The 19,820-nt window shown below is 35.8% G+C and overlaps 1 protein-coding gene and 1 long non-coding RNA gene across 7 annotated transcripts in view; both read left to right on the forward strand.

Moving 5' to 3' along the window:
- PUDP (pseudouridine 5'-phosphatase) overlaps window positions 1–19,820 on the forward strand; it is a 63,949-nt gene that overhangs the window by 17,049 nt on the left and 27,080 nt on the right. For all 6 annotated transcript variants that reach the window (XM_051795000.1, XM_051795006.1, XM_051795002.1 and 3 more), the window contains 2 exons: window positions 6,671–6,889; window positions 16,440–16,669. In XM_051795000.1, the coding sequence (XP_051650960.1) occupies window positions 6,671–6,889; window positions 16,440–16,669 (449 nt within the window). The remainder of the gene's footprint in view (window positions 1–6,670; window positions 6,890–16,439; window positions 16,670–19,820) is intronic.
- Window positions 7,112–10,142, forward strand: LOC127474364 (uncharacterized). Its single transcript, XR_007905827.1, has 3 exons — window positions 7,112–8,725; window positions 9,018–9,122; window positions 9,926–10,142. It is a non-coding gene; the product is annotated as an uncharacterized LOC127474364 (long non-coding RNA).

Here is a 19,820-nt window from a genome sequence, read left to right on the forward strand (position 1 = left end):
GATCTCTCCCTACCCTTATCTTGACCCACAAGTCTTTCATTGTATTTTCTCTCCCCAGTTCAGCTTAGAAGGGAAGTGACAGAGCAGTTTGGGTTGGGTACCTGACATCTAGCCAGGATTAACCCTCCAGAATTTTCATTAAGAAGATGTCGTTGGTTATTCTTCTGCTGAATTTGATAATACAGTGATCCTTCTGGTTTCATCTGTTTTGTGTGGTATTTTATCCACATGCCTTGGAGCATCTAATTCCAAAACAACTTTATAAACCCTGTTTTGTGTTCCTCGGGTCAGTGAACTGCTGCTATGTGTTGTCAGCAACATCTCAAGAAGAGGAGGTACCCCCTTGGTGAAAGGCTAACTTCTTGTGAACATGTTATAAGCTGACAGTGTGTTCAGAGCTGGCAATTGCTCCTCTGGTAGAGAACATTCCTTGTGTAACACTGTTGCCTTGGTATAGTCGCTCATATGTTAATGGTGGTGTAACTGTGACCTGACTCCGGTCTCCTCATACACATTTTAAGAAGCTGCTTCACTGTTAACTGTAGGTTTCAATCCTACAGGCAGGATTTTTTAGGCACCATATCAACTGCTGTTTGCATAGTTCTATTTTTAATGGTTAAGGCTCTGTGTGAGAGTTTAGGAAAGCATATCAGGCAGTTTCTGTGAATCAATAGCTTTTCTATTTTTAAGCTAATATGATGCTGTCACATAGGTGATGCTTAGTAAGTACAGTTTTAGAATGTTTTGCATTAAGTCATATATATTGCCTGCTATTTCAAAGTTGGATTCCCTTGTGCTCTGGAATTGAAATACGGACTTCTCTTTACTTTTTCATCTGCTATTTTGTATTGTACCAGAGTATTTGTTTACAGTTCCACATCAGAAGAACATTTGCATGGTTTATTCGTGAACTGTTCTTTCACTTCCCTGTGGCATTAAAAGGAAGGATAAGGTGTATATGAGAATACAAGATAGCATTAAGATAGGTCTGCTATATTAATGTAAACTAAAAGCCTTTTGAATTTGTTCAGAAGCTTCTTTCCCTCTCCATAGAAGTAACATGTTTTTCTGCATATAAAATGAGAAATTGGCTTCCTCTGTAGCTGCCATTGAAGAATTCTCCCAGTAATATAAGCCCAGAGGGGCAAATACGTGATACTCATTTGGGAACAGTTCCATGCAGCTGCTATTGTTTGGGCACCAAATATACTGTCTTTTTAGACCTGTTAGCAACAACCTGAATTCATAGTAGGATGTCTGAAATCAGAGAAGGGCAAACAGATTGACCACACTGACTTAGCCAGTGGCAGTGTGTTTCTCTGGCCTTAGTGAAGTAATCACTGTGTAATGTATTCATCTGTCTTGGAGTGTACTTATATTAATATTCAAGTACAATGAAAAAAAAAAGAAGGTTTGCAAGAAATAAAGCTCCAGAATACTTCTACCTGCTCCTTACTAAAATGAATAATGGATCATTTTCAGTGAATTTTTCTAAGCGCTAATCAAAAATATAATGATGTGCAGATCACTACTCAAATTGGAAGCAGTCATTTTAATTTTCAGCAATTATAGTAATTTTTTTTCTTTATCTTTGGAGGTTATGGTTTATCAGTCATGTAAAATGGTTTACTGAATAACTTGTTCTTTATAACTACCTCATGATTTTGAAGTAGCTATTATTTAATGTTTAGTGTTTATTTTAATAGAGACTTCACCTTCCTTTAACTTCCAGGTAACAATAAAACGAACTTAAGTGGTACTGATTATGAGAGTAGATCAGCTGAAAGGTTAAAGACATGAATACTGCAGCAACATTTCCTTTAGTTTGGTGGTCCAGACTACCTTTAGGTTCAACCCACCTGGTTGGGTACATCAGCACCACATACCTTGACATTTAGGCATGGCTCAAATATTTTGGTTGAGCAATGCGTGAAAGGAGTGTTTATTTCATCCTGCGGCAGTGACTGAAATGGGTGTCTCTAAAATGATAAATTTAGATTTCATTTTTCTTCCTAAGCAAGTTCATGGAAGGAATCGGGGGGAATACTACAGTAAAGAATAGAACATTCCTTTTCCTTGTCTTCAAAGAATAGAACGTTCCTTTTTCTCCTTTTCTCCTCGGGAGGCTTTCTGTGCTAAGCAGTTTAAACCGCATCTCTTTAATGAGCCGTTGAGTCAACAGGCTCCAGGTTGATTTGTATTCACTGGATTGTACTCATCCTGAGTTTTATTCTTTAAAAGACAGCTTTTGCCTGTAAAACACAGTGCTATACATAGACTATGTATAAGTAAATGTATAAAAATATATGCTTTATCTATATATACGCAAGCATATAAATGGATTATAGGTATAAAAGTGTATATACATATGTATATGACATAATAGCATAAAAAAATTAATGTGATGTTAGAAAAGTAGGCTCAGGCCCTTAGGGTGTTTGAAAGGCTGAGTTTCGTTTTCCAGACTAGTGCTGTAACACTTAGGCCATTGCGCAAATGATGATTTCTGTTGCCTGCCTTCCTCATCCCAACTTTTGCTGAACTGCTGTAAGTGATTTTGAGGTCAGCTGTGAAACTGCTGGGTTTTTTCTTCTATTAGCCATCATAGGTAACCATAGTCATGCATTTTTAAACTAGCTTTCGTAGTAGTGAAAGTATGAATGAAAGGATGTTGGAAGTGCAAGACTGACCTTTTGCCACAAATTGCAAGATAAAATAAAAAATAAAATTTAAAAAACTTTCCCTTTATTTTCTGATCTTTGCTAAGTCGGGAGCCTTCAGCTCTAATTCTTCGGTGGTTCCAAGTGAACTAAATTATTTTTTTGCAATTTCAGACCTGTTCCAGTGACATTTGTATAATTGCTAGTATTTTGCATCATTTATACTGGTTTTGTCTGTCCTGTTTGACTGCTGATACCTCAAGAGGAAAGTCTTAAATTCTCTCTGAAAGAAATTATAAGGATAGCAGAAGAATGGGGAATGAGTTATGCACAATGCTTTATTTAGTGACATAAAGTATTGCTCCCTCAGTGACCCTTTTTATTTTTGTGGTTTGGTGGTTTTGGGCTTTTTTTTTTCTTTTTTTCCCTTTGATTGTTTTTGAGATGGAACTGTAATTGATAAGTTGTGGATAGTAATATCTTAATTTCTTTTTTGTGTTGAGAGGGTGTTCCTTGTTCCGTTCTGTTTGCTGTTCAGTAGCTTTTACCTTGCCAGTGGTTCTTCCTAAACTCTGTGATAGTCCACAAACCGTTAGGAATTGTGTTAGATGTCCCACTGTTTGATACTCATATCCTCAGTTGTATGGATATTTCAAGAATCGCTTCACTTCTGTGACTGAATGAGCTACGGGCATGTACTGCCTGTGGGGAGAGAGGTTGTAGAATGGAAAGATTGATGAGTGATCCCTTTAGAGCACAGAGACTTATTGAAAGACATCCATTTCCTTGCTTTCACGTTGTGCTGCAGCATTTTTTATCCTCCTGAGTCTCACAAACTTGACACGACTGGTCAGTGAGCTGATCAGCCGTGTCTTTGTACGCTGGAGAGAGAGAGAGAGAGAGAGGGAAAGGAACCGTGAGTTCATGATTTTGCTGATGTTGAAATAGGTGGGCATGAGGACCATTGACTGAGTTCTGCATGTGATACCCAGGACTCGACAAAAGTCAGTCTTTTTGATGGGAAATCTGTCACTACTTTGGCTTTACCATTATTCTGTTTAAATCCGTGTTCTTTGAAACTGTTCAGTTGATTCAGTGGGATAATAAGCACACAAGGGTCTGTGTTATATTTAAATCCAGAAATGAGAGAAAATGTGAATGTTGTTACTATAACTCCATGATTAGAGGAAACATCTGATACTTTCTGGAGTCTTGATTGCCCCCACCATTCCAGCCATTGTATAGATTTGTTTGCAAGTTTACAGTTTATGCTGTGCTAAATGCCATCGAGTTGCAAAAAGCAAAGGAAAAATTCACACTTCTATAATTATATTCTGGTTTATAATTATATTTATTTCTTGTACCCCATTTGAGCATTTCAGTAATATGTGTGGTTTTTTTACACAGTTGCATACCCCAAAGAGATTAAAGGAATATTGTGAAAGACTGATAGGAAAGCAAAATCAGTCTCTGTGTTCATTCACTATTGATAGTGATGAAATCCAATGAGATTTTCTCAGTCTTGGGCCACAGTGTTGGTAAAAATGACTGTCTGTGTTTGAATTTGGCTGAATCGAATACTGAAAATGGTACTCTTCTACGTTTAAATAGAAATCTACCTCACAGGTACGGATACAAGAAACCTGTTGCTTAAATTAAAATTCTTCTCCTTAACCATTTCAATATCCCTAAAAGAAAAAAAACCAAACAACAAAACAAAACTCTTGCCGAGTTTCAGTGTCTGGGATCTGATTTTGACTTACTAAAATATCTTGAATACACACAATTAAATTCTGTTTAAGACGGTTTGAACTCCTAGCAGAAGGGATAAATCATAGGTGTATTTCATCTGGAAAGCTTAATGCAAAGTTGGGATGGGTTATTCAGACTAAGAACTCAAAACTAATGATTAAGATGAGCTACAGCTAAAAGAAGCTTCCATGCCAACTAACCCTATCTCCTTGATAAACTACAGATTATTTTAGAATCACAATAACATAATTTTAATAAATTCAGAACGTGTAAAACATTCTGAAAAAATCAAGTTCTGTATTCATTCATGAGGTCATAATCTTCTGTAATAAGCTGTCCTCATGTGTAAGTGATTGCTAAAGCTGAGGTTTAGATACTGCTTTGATGCTTACTGTACCCTCTGCCTAGGTAGATCTGCACTTCTAATTCTGACTCTGCAGTGATTTGATCAGATCATGCACTCCACTTATGCACTGTGGTCTGTTGCCAGGTGACCTGTAAGTCTTTCTGAATGCACATCAGCATATTTTTGTGCCAGATAACAAATTGAGTAATCCAGTGCCTCTGTCATTCTTGTCACTTTATTTGTATTTATTGTGACTAGCTTTTGCACACTGTAAACAACACCAGTGGAGCTGCCTGTGCTGTTACATAGAAAAAGGGTTGCTGTAAAAATGACTAGAAGATAATATGTGACTGGGGAATGAATATTACTCATTCCCAGTGAAATGTAGCAAGTAGATGGACAGAACATCCTGCTGATAATGTCCATGTAAAAGATATATCAAGAGATGAGAACTAGAAATGAGAAGAGTATTTTCATTCACCAGTCAACTATGTGATACTTAAAATGCAGGAGACTTTTTAAATTAGTGTCTTTAGCTATGGAGTTGAATCTTTCACTTTCAGGTAGATTAACATGTAATTATCATAGAGACTCATAGGAAAATTTTCATGTTCTAGAATTTTTTGTTTCCTTGTTTTGTTTTAATTCTGCTTAGCTTGATATTTATTATTTAACAGGATGAGGATTAATTTTCTTTCTCAATTTTAAGTTTAGAGTAAGAATTTTATGTCCTTCAACTGGTGAGTCTGAGATATAGAAGAAAAAACAGTGTATAAGAAAAAAAGGAAAGGGGGAACTGTGAATTTTAAACATTGTATTCTTAATTTACCTTCTCACATGAATTATTTCACTATTTTATTATCTACAAAAATGTTTTTACATGACAAAGGACATGTTGATGAGTGAAGTCCTGAATTTCTCTAAATTTCTCATAAGAGCAACTTCTTTCCTTCCTTTTCTTTATCTTTTTCTTCTCTTCTCTTTCATTGCTAAAGTGATAGTAATAAACATACCTTTAGAGATACAGAAGGCAAAGACATGCATGACAAGGAAATTAAAGCATGGTTAACAGCAATAGCTGGCTTTTCAAAGGACACTACTTGAAAAGATAAACAGACTGGTAGAAAAGCCAGTGTTCAAGATCTTTGCTGAAATGAAGCCAAGAGCTGAAAGTACATTTCTTCCCCATATTAGTGTTAAATTAAATATTAATGACCTTCTTTTTCAAAGATTTGTTGGGCGGGGGAGAAAGGACGGATTATTTGTTTCTATTAAAAAAATAGCTTGAAAGCTAAAACATCTTTGACATATAAGCTGCCAAAATTCAGCCTTAAGTTTATTCTCGTCTGAAATCCCCTGGAAATACAAGTGGGTGTGTTTTGCTGGAGTAATCCCATGTAAATGCAGCACTGCCAGCAGCACTATAGTAATGACTGTTACGTCTTTGAAGGCACTCAGAAGCTTCTGTTCAAAGACACTCTTAAATAATTAATTCTTTTTTTTCTTTTTTCAATTTACATGGAATGTGTAATGACATCCCCCAAGTACCAGATTTCCTTCCTTCCCTTCTTTTCTTTCTCATAGAAAGCATAGAGTATTTTAATTAAGACACTTCTTGCTAACTTGGATAGTAAAGAAAGGTGATGAAAGAGAGGGTCCAGATAGTTCTTTGCTGAGACCCTTAGTTACCACAGAAGCGACAGCTTGAAAAACCTTGGTACTTGTGAGGTGATCCTGGAAACCTGGGATCCCCTCTGCGAATAAAGGGAGGCAGTTTTACTCGCTTCAGTATGAGCCCTCTGGCTCCTGGCAGTTCACTCTCTGACCATTTATGTGGTCCATTTGCAAGACAGCTGCCTAGCTGGCTATACATGGGCTTCATTTTCTTTCTTTTCTTTTGTTTGTTTGACAGATACCGAGCGTCTGTATTCAGTAGTGTTCGAAGAGATCTGTGGGCGTTTTGGAAAATCATATACCTGGGATGTGAAATCCTTGGTTATGGGTAAGAAACCCCTGGAATCGGCAGAAATTATTCGAGATGTTCTAGATCTTCCAATAACCAAAGAAGAGCTACTAAATGAAAGTAAAATCATGCAGGCGAAGCTATTCTGTACTACTGCATTAATGCCAGGTATGTTTCTTTTCAATATTTGCAAACTCTTTATGGAATTATTTAAATGCTAATCAAGCAGAAGTTTGTAATCTGTCTTCCACAAAACAGTTTCTCTTACAGATTCTGTTTCATTGCTGTCATTTTAGCAAGTCTTACTCAAATCCACGTGTTATTTACCAGTCTAAAGAGATATTTTACCTGTCAAGGAGTACAGAAAACTTCTTTCCTTATTTACTTGGAGCAAAGCTTTTTTCTAGGTGTTTTAAAAGAAAAAAAAGGACTAGGTACATATGCGTGAATTCTGTTTTGTAAACCAGCCATTCTTTATAATTGTTGTTGGTAGCTTTCCCTGACTATGAGCATAGCCTTGTTTTGTTAAGCACAAATAAATTTGCCTGCACATTTAAAAGTATGCAAGCCCATGAGTTCTTTCAGTTGGGATTAATCTCACTTAACCTGAACACTGAAACTCAAGTAACAGTGTCTGAACGTGTCACTGGCGAGGGAGGATTCCTTAGGTTATCCTAAAACATGAGTGTTTCCTCACCTTTTACCAGTGATAGTGCAGAATGCCCAAATGAGTAGCTTCAACCAGGTACCTCAAGATAAGCAAGAGGACAAATCTTATCTGTAGTGTGAATGGATACTTTTATATTCAATTACATTTAGATCTGAAATGCTCTAGAGAGAAATCCTCAACCATACAAGATTAGCGATACCTAAACCTAGGATTACTGGTAACTTTATGTACAATGTTAAACTTTCTGGAGCAAATAATTTATGAATGGAAAAAAAAGGAGGAGATGGAGAGGAATATAAAAAAGTATTAGAAGTGAAATAACTGCATGTCACTGTACGAGTTTGACTGTTATCATTTTTTCTCTTTGAACGTGTACTCATTTGTTCTGACAATTTCTACCATGCATTAATGTTTTAATTTTTAGATGCTTTTTTATACCTAGTTTCATAATGCATTAGGAGAATGAAAGTTAAAAATATGTGATATGTTAGGAATAAATAACAAGCAGCAAAAATAAAAGGTGCCATTTTTTTAGCAGCTTAAAAAACTTGAGTATTTTGTGCAGCCAATTTAGTTATCTCTTTAATGTGTTTTATGTGCAAGGTTTTTCAAATTGCATCTCTCTCAATCATAGTTCCACTTAAAACTGTAAGCCTAGTTAAACTCTTCAAAACAATGAGAAATATGGATTGATGTGTTTTTCATTTTTCATGTCAAACTTCTGGGGCTAAATTTTCAGCTATATCTTTTGCAAGCCAAACAAGAAAAACGTACGTAGTCTGGGTTTAGAAAATGCCAGATGGACAGACTGGGTAAAATGTTAGGAGGCATGGAGAAGAGTTGCTGTAATGAAACAACGTAATAGACGCTATTAAGTAGATATTGTGTGCCAGCTGAAGATTGTGATAATGTGGCTGAGCTGCTTAAACAGAGTTAGAGAGGTGAGGGAACAGATTAGCTGAAGGAAACATGAGGTTTTATGCTGTTCCTGACTTCAAAAAGTGAATTCTGGGCTTGCTGAAGCTGGGCTATTATGGATGAAAACAGCAAAATTCTTACTGTGAGAAGCAAGTAAACATTTTCATCATCCCCAGAATTGTTCAACTGATTATCTTTTCAGTTCAACTAAATACACATAATAACTTTCTTCAGGGTATTTTTTAAAGCAGAATTGATGTGAACTAAAATACTTTATGCTCACTGGCCATTGTGGAGAGCAGAGGCGTCCTTGGTCACTAAACTGATATGATCTGTCCTTTACTTGGAGGCAGCATATGGGATACAAGCTAAATTGCCATGAATTTTGAGAGACCAGGCTGATGTCAGTTAATAAGGTAGAGGGAAATGACTCCAGCTGCTTACCATCTAGTTTCTTTAAGGACTGTTCTCCAATCAACCAGATTTTTAAATCTGATATTTTCTTCTGCCCTTTTGTGTCTTCTGAGAGTGTTTATTCATATAATCCTTGTGGATTTGTTCTGCAGTCTCTTAATGTTCTTTAATTAAGAATGGGCTTCTTGCATATGTTGTGTAAGATATGAATGGGCTTCTTGCATATGTTGTGTAAGATATAAGACTGATGACATTTTGAGTTTACACTGTTCTCTGACTAAATCGATCTTTCAGATGGTTACAGGTAAATACAGGAAAGTGAAAGTTAATTGTCATATTAATGGCATAGGATGACTGAAGTGCTGTATCTCTGGCCATCTTTTGACAGTTAATATTCAGGTGAGGTTCTATTTTTTAATCAATTTCTAAAGTTTGTCCAAAAAATAAGACTGAAATTTGATTTGGTGGAGAGCAGAGCTAAAAAATGACCAATGATATTTAAAAAAGTGACTCAAACAAATCAGCATTTGTTTCTGGATGTGGAATGAGCTATGCACATAATTTTGCCAAACATGATAGCTCTATTAATTCCCAAACCAAGTAATTGACAGGTGTGTTGGTGACGATTAAGGACAGTGTGGAAGTTGTACAAATATTTAACTGGCAAAACAGTTCTTTGTCTGACAGGTTAGAAACCTGGTTTCAACTGGGATAGAGTTCGGTTTTTTTTCTTAGTTGCAGGTATATTGATGTGTTTTAGATTTAGTACAAGAATAAAGTTGATAACACACTGATGTTTAAGTAGCGCTTGCCCCAAGTCAAGGATTTTTCAGTGTCCCGTGCTCTGCCAGTGAGCAGGTGAACAAGGAGTCAGGAGGGAGCATGGCTTATCTGAACTGGCCAAAGGGATATCCCATACCGTAGAACATCATGCCCAGGGTATAAACTGGGGTTGTTACGTGGGAGAGGGATGAGTTGTGGCTTTTGGATGGGCTGGGCATCAGTCAACAGGTGGTGAACAATTGCATTGTGCATCACTTTTCTTTCTTAGGTTTTATCTCTCTCTCCCCCTTTCCCTTTCATTTTGCAATTAGTTGTATTAGTATTGTCATTATTATATTTTACTTTGTTTTGATTATTAATCTGTTCTTATCTCGACCTGCAAGTTACTTTTTTTCCTGATTCTTCTCCTCATCCACCAGGGAGGACACGCACACTGAGTGAGCATCTGTGTGGTACTTAGTTGCCAGCTGGGCTTAAACCATGGCACAGGCTATATTACAGCCATGCCACTTAATGTGCAGCACTTCTGAGGCATGAGTGGTTGAAGACAGAATTTTGACTATTTCAATATGGCTGAACTGACAGACAAGCCTCAACACATCTGGCTGTGGTCAAAATGCAAATTTTGTCTAAGAAGAGTCTATATCCATTTCTAATATGGAATTTTCTGGTAACTATTTGAGAGTTTTTCACAGTTTGATTTATTTTTAGTTTTGAAAGAATCTTAAGGAATGGTAGTTTTGATTCAGTGGAGAAAGAAATTAATCCAAGAGAACACTGACAAAATGACAGACCTGCCACTGTGCTGGTTTTCTAAATATTTCTGTAGGAGTACAGACATTGTTATCTGCAAGAGTAATATAGTAGGTTTTCTGTTTCTGCAAATGCATTTTTAGCATTTCTATTTTACAGGGAAGTGCATAGTCTGAAGAATAAGGAATGGCAGGTGGAACAGAAGAAAACCATGCATATGTATATCTACCTATACATGTTTAAGTGTGCTTTTGCATAATATAAACCTAGAATATATACAGAGCCAGAAAAACTGAACTCCAAGTTATACAACTGCCAACAGTTACTGTGATCATGTCAGGATTATGAAACTACTGCTATTCTTTCATAGTAGTCTCTGGTTTGGCTCATCATCATTATCACAAAGCACAGATCCTTAAGGATTGTGTGACTGTGTATACCTTTCAGACATTTTCCATTCCTGGGTTGTTTTTACAATAACTGGGATTTAGTTGTTGCAGCTCTTGTTCAGCCAGTGCAGAATGTGATGTGCAAGATATTTTTCAGTTCAAGTACAGTTGACTGTTTCTTGCAGCCATGAGGAGGTAATTTTAAACCTCAATTTTAGTACCAAATGAAGCCAGTCAGAAAGCATAAAAAGAGAAGAAAGGAAAACAGTTCAAATTTCAATGGAAACTCCAATTTATTTTTTTCTTCAGCAGTTCCATTCAACCAGCAGTCTAGTGAGCTTAACTATAGCTTCCTTGATGTTGTGCCCTTAACAGGTAAATAGATTTCCTAGCATGCTATCTTTTCTTTTCATTGCTGTTATTGTTTTAATGCTAGGAAACTCTAGTGAGTCAATGCTCGGCTCAGTGAGCCTGTAACCCCTAGATATCAGTCAATTAGATATCTGCAAACTCAGAATGATGCTTTCTGTTTGGCTGATTTCAAAGATTTGTTCTTTACATCAAGTCCTAAAGGATTGCAACCCAAACATGCTTTTATCAGGAAATCAGAAACACAGTTGATGCAGGTTCTAAATTATGTAAAATTTAGTACTTATATTTCTTCTATGACCATGCATGTGTCAGTATGTCCAGACAAAATGATAATAATGATTCAGTGAATAAGGAGTCTCTACCACCAGAAAGATCTCTGGTACTTTTTAGAAGGCAATAAGATGAGAAAACAAAATTCTTTATTAGTAGTCAATTACCTTCCAAAGTGGGGAATAGGTTAGTAGTTTCCATCTCCGGTTTGTAGCTCAGCATTTTTAAACAGTGTATCATAACAAAAAAAGAAACAGGTTGATCTGAGAGTTACATTTCCATAGTCTCATGAGATTTAGGAATAGAATAGAATAAAACAGAACAGAACAGGACTACTTCAGTTGGAAGGGACCTACAACTATCATCTAGTCCAACTACCTGACCAATTCGGGGCTGACCAAGTTAAAGCATTCATGGCAATTAAACCAAGTAGTGGATAACCCCACCTCTGTCACACTGTCACCTTCACAGCAGCAATCCTGACTTCCCCTGAGGATTGCAAGAAAGTATAGATAATGAATAGCAGTGTGTTGATGGGCTTGCAATTGTTGTAGCACACCAGACTACATAAAAAATATTTTTTAATGATTTTATGGCTTAAGTTAACAAACAGCGGCTTCTTTTCATAAGTGAAATTTTTTTGTGTTTTGTTGAGTGCTTTTAATGTTCAGATGCTGCTGAGGTTTTTGCCCTAGAATTGTTTTTATAAACTTAAAAGACTGTCATGGAATTGGCTAGAAATCTAGTCAACCTGCAAAGCTCTGAGTGGTAATGCTTAATGATTATGAAAAAAAGGAGCAGTCTTTTAATACAGAAGCTATTTTTATTCTTAAGATTTTCATTTGTGCATATGGACATAAATCATCAAGATGTGTGTTTGCCCAGTTTATGATGGAGATCACTTTCTTGTCTGTTTTGAAAAACATACCCTTACTGGGACATACTCATAGAAAAAAGGTTTGGTTAAAGATGTATTAGAAAAGAATAGAAGAGCTTTATAGTATCTCCTCTTTTGTCTGGAAACATTTCAAAAGAAATAGATCTGAATGTGGAGATAGAGAAGTGGTATAAGTTAAGAACAGTGTTATGTTCAGTGATAGACAAATACAAGAAAAGGGATGGTACAAAAATTTGAAATTATATAAAATATAGCAAAAATACACGTGTTGTTCATTGTTCTGAAGTATTCTGCATGACACAGAAACCATGTTTGTATAAAGCTAAAAGGAAAATAAAAATTCCCTTTGTTTTTCATCAATTTGTGCTAGCTTTGAGGAGTTTTGTCTTGTTAATTTGCACTTCATAGTGAGTAATGGCATTTGATTAAAAAATGTGATAACTTTAAAAAAATCATGTGGAAAACAGTGTTGTAATACCATGTAAGTAATTAGATAGGGATTCTCATTAGATCATTTTAGTGTAGCATTGTTTGGTTTCCTGAACACTTGCTGTACATGTTTGTATTAGTCAATGAGAAGGAAAAAAGTGACAGTTAGCCCAAGGGTTTTGCTGTTCAGTATGAGTCTTATTTTTAGTTTGTTAGTTGATCCAATGTATTAGTCACCATGATTTCAGCTGAATCTAAAAAGTGCAAACACCACATTTGGAGTCTAATGGAGGAATAATACTTCCTTTTTTAAAAAAAAGAAATGTATATTTTTATATATGATTTTTTCCAATTTTCAGAACAAAAACTGATCTCTTTCTTTGAAATGCATCTGTGGTCTCAGAAGAAATAAATCCTTTCTGTTGGTTTAATTTGTTTTCCCAAACTTGATAACTTCATTGACATTTGTGATTAATTAGGTGTTAAAGATGCTGACATTTAAAGTTGATCCTTCTTCTTTGCAGCTACTGTAACAAAATTGACCTTACAATTCTTTTCACCTATTTTTCTTTCCAATAGTTACCAGTGTTGAACTATTGCATTTAGCATATATTGAGCTTCTATGTCTGTTCTAAAACTTCACATTTAAAGACATAGCATAAAGAAACAGTATTTACTGCTTTGGTTATCTGAAAAAATGAGTACATTTGGAAATAAAGCATAGCAATGTGGAGTACTCCTGATTTTTTTGTAATTACTTGAAGAATTCATATACTGCATAAGATAGTTATTGCCTGTGTGCCACATTAGAAGTGTATCCTTATCCTGGAAGAACAGAGATCTTTATTTCTTTTGATCTTTCTTTATTTTTTGTTCTTGCTGTATGTGCCTAAGCTTTCAGTCAGAAGGGTGAAAGGTGGTCCCAGGAAGTCTAACAGAGGGGTCCCTCTGTGATGGATGGGCCCTGATGTAGCAACAAGTAAGTTAGAAGTTATCAAGATCACAGGAATTTTCAGCGTAGTTCTTCGTGGTCTTTGAGTTCTTACTTGGTTGGTTTGATTGTCATTTGATTGAAAAATCTTTGTAGCTACAGAGGGTATAATAACACAGGATATACCAGGGGAAGTTTCTTACAGATATTTAAAGCAGTTCTTCAATTCCCCTTCTGTTGATGTTTTCTTTTAAAAAAACACTATAAAGATACTGAGGAAGATATCTTCCTAATAAAAAATTATGTCCTGAATTGGTACAATAATTGTGTCAGTAATTTGATGTGGTGGCTAAGTGTCTAGAGCTATACTGGTGGTAGCTGATGCAAACAAAAATGGATTTTCTTGATCTATAGCTTTTACAAAGAGGAAAGCAAACCTGGAATGAAGATATTTTTCATCTGTTTTGAGTTTGTCAAGTTATGCTAGCTACTCTTCCAAATGCAGTTTAATTTTTTTCTGTGCAGCTGATTTGCCTTTTGCTTTTTCTCTAATCTATCTTGCTCTATTTACACATAAACGAATAATCATTTTTAAATGGCATATTCTTATTAAAGTGCATTTTCTGAATAATGTAAATATTTGCTTTCTGGAGGTATTAAGGACAACTGCATTTTAGCTCCCTTGTTGTGAGGGAAGCCAAAAAGAGAAATCAAACACGCACCTATACACAGTTACACACTAAAATCTTGATGTGCTGGGGGAACATAAGAGAGGACCCTGGAGAAATAACCTTTCTGCAACAGTGCTTTTCTGTGGCTGGCTACTTCCAATAGAAATATAGAATAAACATACCCTGTGAGAGATGAACTGAAGCTGTGATGCAGTGGGACTGAAGAAAATTAGCTATTTGAAAAGAGCACAACTTTAGAGAAAACTAACTATATCATAGCAAGGGCATAGGAGATAGGAAAAGTCTTCTGCTTAATCTTTGGACTTCTTTATATTACTACACACATGACATGCTAGCCTTGCTAAATGTTGCAGCTTATTTAGAATAAGTTCCTTAGAATGAATGCATTTTATTTTAAAGAAGGGATGCTTAGGCTACTGCTTTACATTAAGGTATCCTAGTACTTCACTAATTTACTATAGACTTACTACATGTTTCAGAATGAAGACTTAAACTATCTGGAATAAAAGGTTGAATTGTATTTAACGTCATATTTTGGTGAGAGGACATAATAGCATCATTTGGGAAAAATGCACTTGCTTAGTATAACCATTTAAGGAGGCATAGGAAGGCTTTCAAATGGATGATGCATTGATATTACAGGAGGAATAGCACTTGTTATTTCTGTCCAACTCGAAATCTAACATCACAGAAGTGTGTGTATTTAAAGTCATCAAATATGAACATGGAACTGGAAATGTCAGCTATTAATTGTTTGCTTAGATTCTGGAGAATAGATGAGAAATCTGCAGAGAGCCATACCTACAAGTCCTAGTTCCAGACAGGTGGATTAGTTAATGCACCTATTTAGTAATCTACACACTTTATTATCAATAGTACTTACAACTTCTCCAAGTTGGGCATATGACTATACTTGGGAAAAATGTGTGGCAGATTAGGTGGTTGATTTTTAGAATTGAAAGGCTAAGTCACATGGGAAATGCAAATCAGAGATGCTGGTGTGGCAAAGGAAAGAATTAAATGGGCATGAGGGTTAGGAATGGTTGGAGGGAGCGGGGACCAGACGTAACCATGACAGTGCAAGGAAGGGAATAAGATTATTTTAGTATAACCAGACATGAAAAATATAAGAATGCATGCACTTGGAAGGTAAAAACAGAGAATTGTGCTCAACTTGTTTCAAAGAGCCAAAAGTCAACTGTAATCTACTTGAACCTAAACTGCCTGAAACTAATATCCTGTGTCCAACACCGTGGGACAGATTTATGCCAACAAGCAGAGCTGAAATGATTATACAGATATGGAGGGATTTTCTCTTGTGAGTTAATAAAGACCAGACATCCAATCTTGTTCTTCATTACACAATGCTAATTGTTTTTTCTGGGAGAGGTATTCAGCATTTAGAATGCTGCAGAAAAGGAGCATTAAAACCCCTTCAAAGAAAACTCAAAACTTGCACCTAATAACGGTGTATGTTTCCCTCTTACACAGACTGCTGTGCTTTCTCTGTTCACTGCATTAACCTTCCCTAGAAGACTGGATCAGATTGAAGTTTCTACCCATTAGGCTTGAGGTGTTCATTACTCTGGGTTCACAGCATCAATAGATAAAGCTCTGGTATTAACAACTGTGACTGACAGCTGCTCTCCTCTGCCTAGTGTTACTTGCTTTAATAATTGCAAAAGAGAGAATCTGAGCTCCCTTAGGGTCTGGATTGAGCCAGTTGGATACCTGCTTCAGAAACTAAAACTATGCCATCCAGTGAGAAGAGTATATTTTTTTGATTCTTTTCTCAGGAGCCTAACTGTATATGAAAGAAAATGTTCTCCCAAACTCTCAGAGTTCGAAATAATAAACTTACATAATATGGGGACATTGCTTAATGACTTTCTAGTGGATGTCATCATGTAATGATGTTGAACCCATTTTTGACATATTTTGAGAAAAGAATCACTTTGATAACAGAACAAGTATATATATACCTTGAGGAATGTTCCATGGTTTTTGTCTGGAGAAGGAATGTTTCAGATATAGCAAGAATTTTCTTTCACACTAACTGATTGAAATAGGTTATTTTATTCAGTAAGACAGCATTGTTGAAATATTGCCAAATACTTTGTAGTTAGGTATAAACATTAATACATATACCAACATACATGCATATATATAAAAACTAAAACATATATATTTGTCTTGCAGGGGTCGATAAGCTGATCCGTCATTTACACAAACACAACATACCCATGGCTGTTGCCAGCAGCTCAGATGAAGTCTCATTTCAGCTGAAAACAACCAGACACAAAGACTTTTTTGGTCTTTTTCATCATATTGTGTTGGGAGATGACCCTGAGGTGAAGTGTGGCAAACCACACCCTGATCCATTTCTGGTTTGTGCAAAGAGATTTCACCCTCCTGCACCTCCAGAGAAGGTAAGAAGGGGAGGGGACAAATTTGATTTAGGAATATTCTCTTTGGGCTATATTTGGATTTTTTTTTTAATGTGATAAATGCTTAGATTAAATTTAATATAAAGATTATAAAAATCAGCAGCTTCTGTTTTCAAAGATGTTTGTGCTGTTGAAGGAAGAGATTTCCCCCCACTACATCTAGTGTTTGTAATGCTGATTGCTCTGATTTACTACACAGTAGCATGCAGTAGTATGCTACACAGTAGTAATGATTTTCTGCTGTGTAAATAAATCTACAATCTTAACTTCACTATTCAAAGTTTGGAAACAGTTGTTTAAACATAGTTCAGTTTATTTTCCATACATTCATAGCTGATTTACCTCTTAAGTATCAAAACATTAAAGATGGTTCTTTGTGAACAGGGCATTATTTTTCCTAAGCCACATCTTTCCTGTTACAGTCTAAATCTCTGAGATCATAATTCTTGTTTCTGATTTAAAACTATCAGTTTGAGCAATCTTTCTCAAATAGTAGGTGTGTTTAGTTTTTCTCTCTTATATATAACTTTCCAAAGTTTATTCTGAAATAGAAATCTGCAGGGAAAATATTTGAAAGATAAACTGAGAGTTGTTAAAATAATGTCTTCACTTTTATTTTAAATTAAATTGTCTTTATCCATAGAATATTTTTCTCACTTCTTCTCTGTCCCGAGTGGAACATAAGTTCTGAAGTTTCAGAGTTTCATTACTGCAGAAAAATGCATTACATACTAATTTTAAGGAACAAGTTTAGGTAGATTAGACTGTGATTACTGTTCTCTCAGTAGGATTATTGAGGAAAAAATGGCTACACAAATACAATTAACTGATTCCTCAGCCTTTCGTACTTTGAATTCTCACACAGAGTCTAAATGGTATTTTCATTGCCCGAGAATACAAAGTGAAATAAGTTTGATGCAGTGTGGTTTACTGTTGAACAGTGTTAATCAAACTGTGTTAATCAAACATGGCGTTGTAGGGGCGTGGTAGATACTTGTGTGAGTAGGCCTTGTGTATATGGCTTGTTCCAAATGTTGAAATCTGAGCAGCAAGGCTGTAGATCTCACTTTAGAGTCAAGGAGTTATGAATTTTGAATATGTTAGTATTCAGTTCAGAGCACATATTGGGAAGCAGCCCAAGGTTTTGGAGAGAGGAAGAGAGGAGTTGAACACAAGCTTAAACCACAGCTTAATATTTTTTTTCATATAAAAATATTCTTCCTTGCTTAACTGTATGTGTAGGGAACAAAAAATCAGGGTATGTTCCTGTAATGTTGTATGGTATGTTTTTTTTGGGAAACAGGATGAAGTGCATAATTGCATACTTTTTAATTGGATGTAAGTATAACTGTAAGCTGTTCTGTAATTCTGAAAGTAAAAGAGCAGAAAGTATTGATAATTTATATAAATCTGGGTTGTAACTGTTACTGTATCTCAAGAAGTAAGAAAACTGAATGTCAGCTGTGTTAATGGCAAATTAAACTATAATTTCATGTGAGGAGCAGAAGGACAGCTTTCCCAAAACTCTTTGTTTATTTGGCTCTATTTCAGAAAAGTCACAAGGTGGTAATAATTAAAAAGGACAAAAACATTAAAAAACAGCCCAAAAGCAAGCAACAAAACCAGTGACACTGTTGTAGATAATTGTTTGTTTCCTTAGTTATGTTAGCAACGAAAAAAATACTTGAAGATAATAGTAGCATCTATATTACACTTAATATTTTTAAACGATTTTAAAGGTATGTTGGACAAAATTGCAGATTGTATTTTTGATTGGGTTTGTATTTTTATTTTGTTAACCTTTTTTTGAAGAAGAACATAAATGTTTGAATATACGTTTTTCCTCTATATGAGTTTACAGCATCAGCGTTCCCTTAGAGCAGATTAAATTCAACTGAATTTTTGTTGCATCTACAAAAATCACAAATGTTGAAGTGTGGGAATTTAGCACAAGCACAGAACTCTCAAGGGGAAGAAAAGTATTTAAATTGATATATAAATGGATATGATATCTGCTTTACTGTCATTGAAGGATGTCATAGTTGTCCATCTGGGAATTTCTTAAATGTTGACCTTTTTGTTTGCAGTCTTTGGTTAACTAGGAACTTAATAGGCATAATGATGAAACCACAGCACAGGAATTTTGAACAAGATACACCCTGCAAATTCAGCCTAAGTCTTGCTATCTGGTGATACGTGAAACATCATATGAACTTGCAAAACTAGCAACAATGCACTGTCCTATAAGTAATTAATTAAATCAGGTAATCAAAATATGATCTGAAGATTAAATACTAGAAAACTTAAATTTTTCTAAAATTTAAATTTAAAAACATATACTCAAATTTCTGATCTCAAATGCACAGATGCAACTGGTATGAAAACCATCTGGAGCTGTACATATGTAGAAACAATGTGTTCTTGAATATTATAGAAATTTCAGACCAGAATGTTCAAAACACTGTGTTCTTTTTCATACATTTTATTTAGACAATTAAATAATACTTTTCATAGTATTGTTTCTGTTTAGATTTTGGTGAGGGAATACTTAAACAAACTGGACATGAGTAAGTCCAGGGACCCTGATGGGATACACCCTCTAGTGTCATTGCAAGACCACTTTACATACTCGTTGGTCAATCATGGCCACTGGGAGAAGTGCTCAAAGACTGGAGAAAGCAAATGTCACTCCTGTCTTCAAGCCAGGGAACTACAGGCTACTCAGCCTCACCTCAATCCCTGGAAAATGGTGATGGAAGAACTAATCCTGAAAACCATTTCCAGGCACAGGAAGGATAAGCAAATCATCAGGAGCAGTCAGCATGGCTACACCAAGGGAAAGTCATGGTTGACAAACTTGATTAACTTCTATAATGAAGTGACTGGCCTGGTGGACAAGGTGAGAGCAGTGGCTGTTGTCTCCCTGTGCTACAGGAGTGCCTGTGACACTCTCACCTGTATGATCCTTGTAGAGAAGCTGTGGATGAGCAGACAGTGACGTGCTTTGAAAACCAGCTGAACGACCGGGCCCAGAAGGTTGTGATCAGTGGCACAAGTCTAGTTGGGTGCCAGTGAGTAGTGGTCAATACTGGGTACAGCCCTGGTTAACATCTTTAGTGACGTGGTTGGAATG

Source organism: Manacus candei, unplaced genomic scaffold (genome assembly GCF_025592945.1).
Source record: "Manacus candei isolate 608988 ecotype Guabito, Panama unplaced genomic scaffold, ASM2559294v1 h1tg000041l, whole genome shotgun sequence".
NCBI classification, from domain to species: Eukaryota; Metazoa; Chordata; class Aves; order Passeriformes; family Pipridae; genus Manacus; species Manacus candei.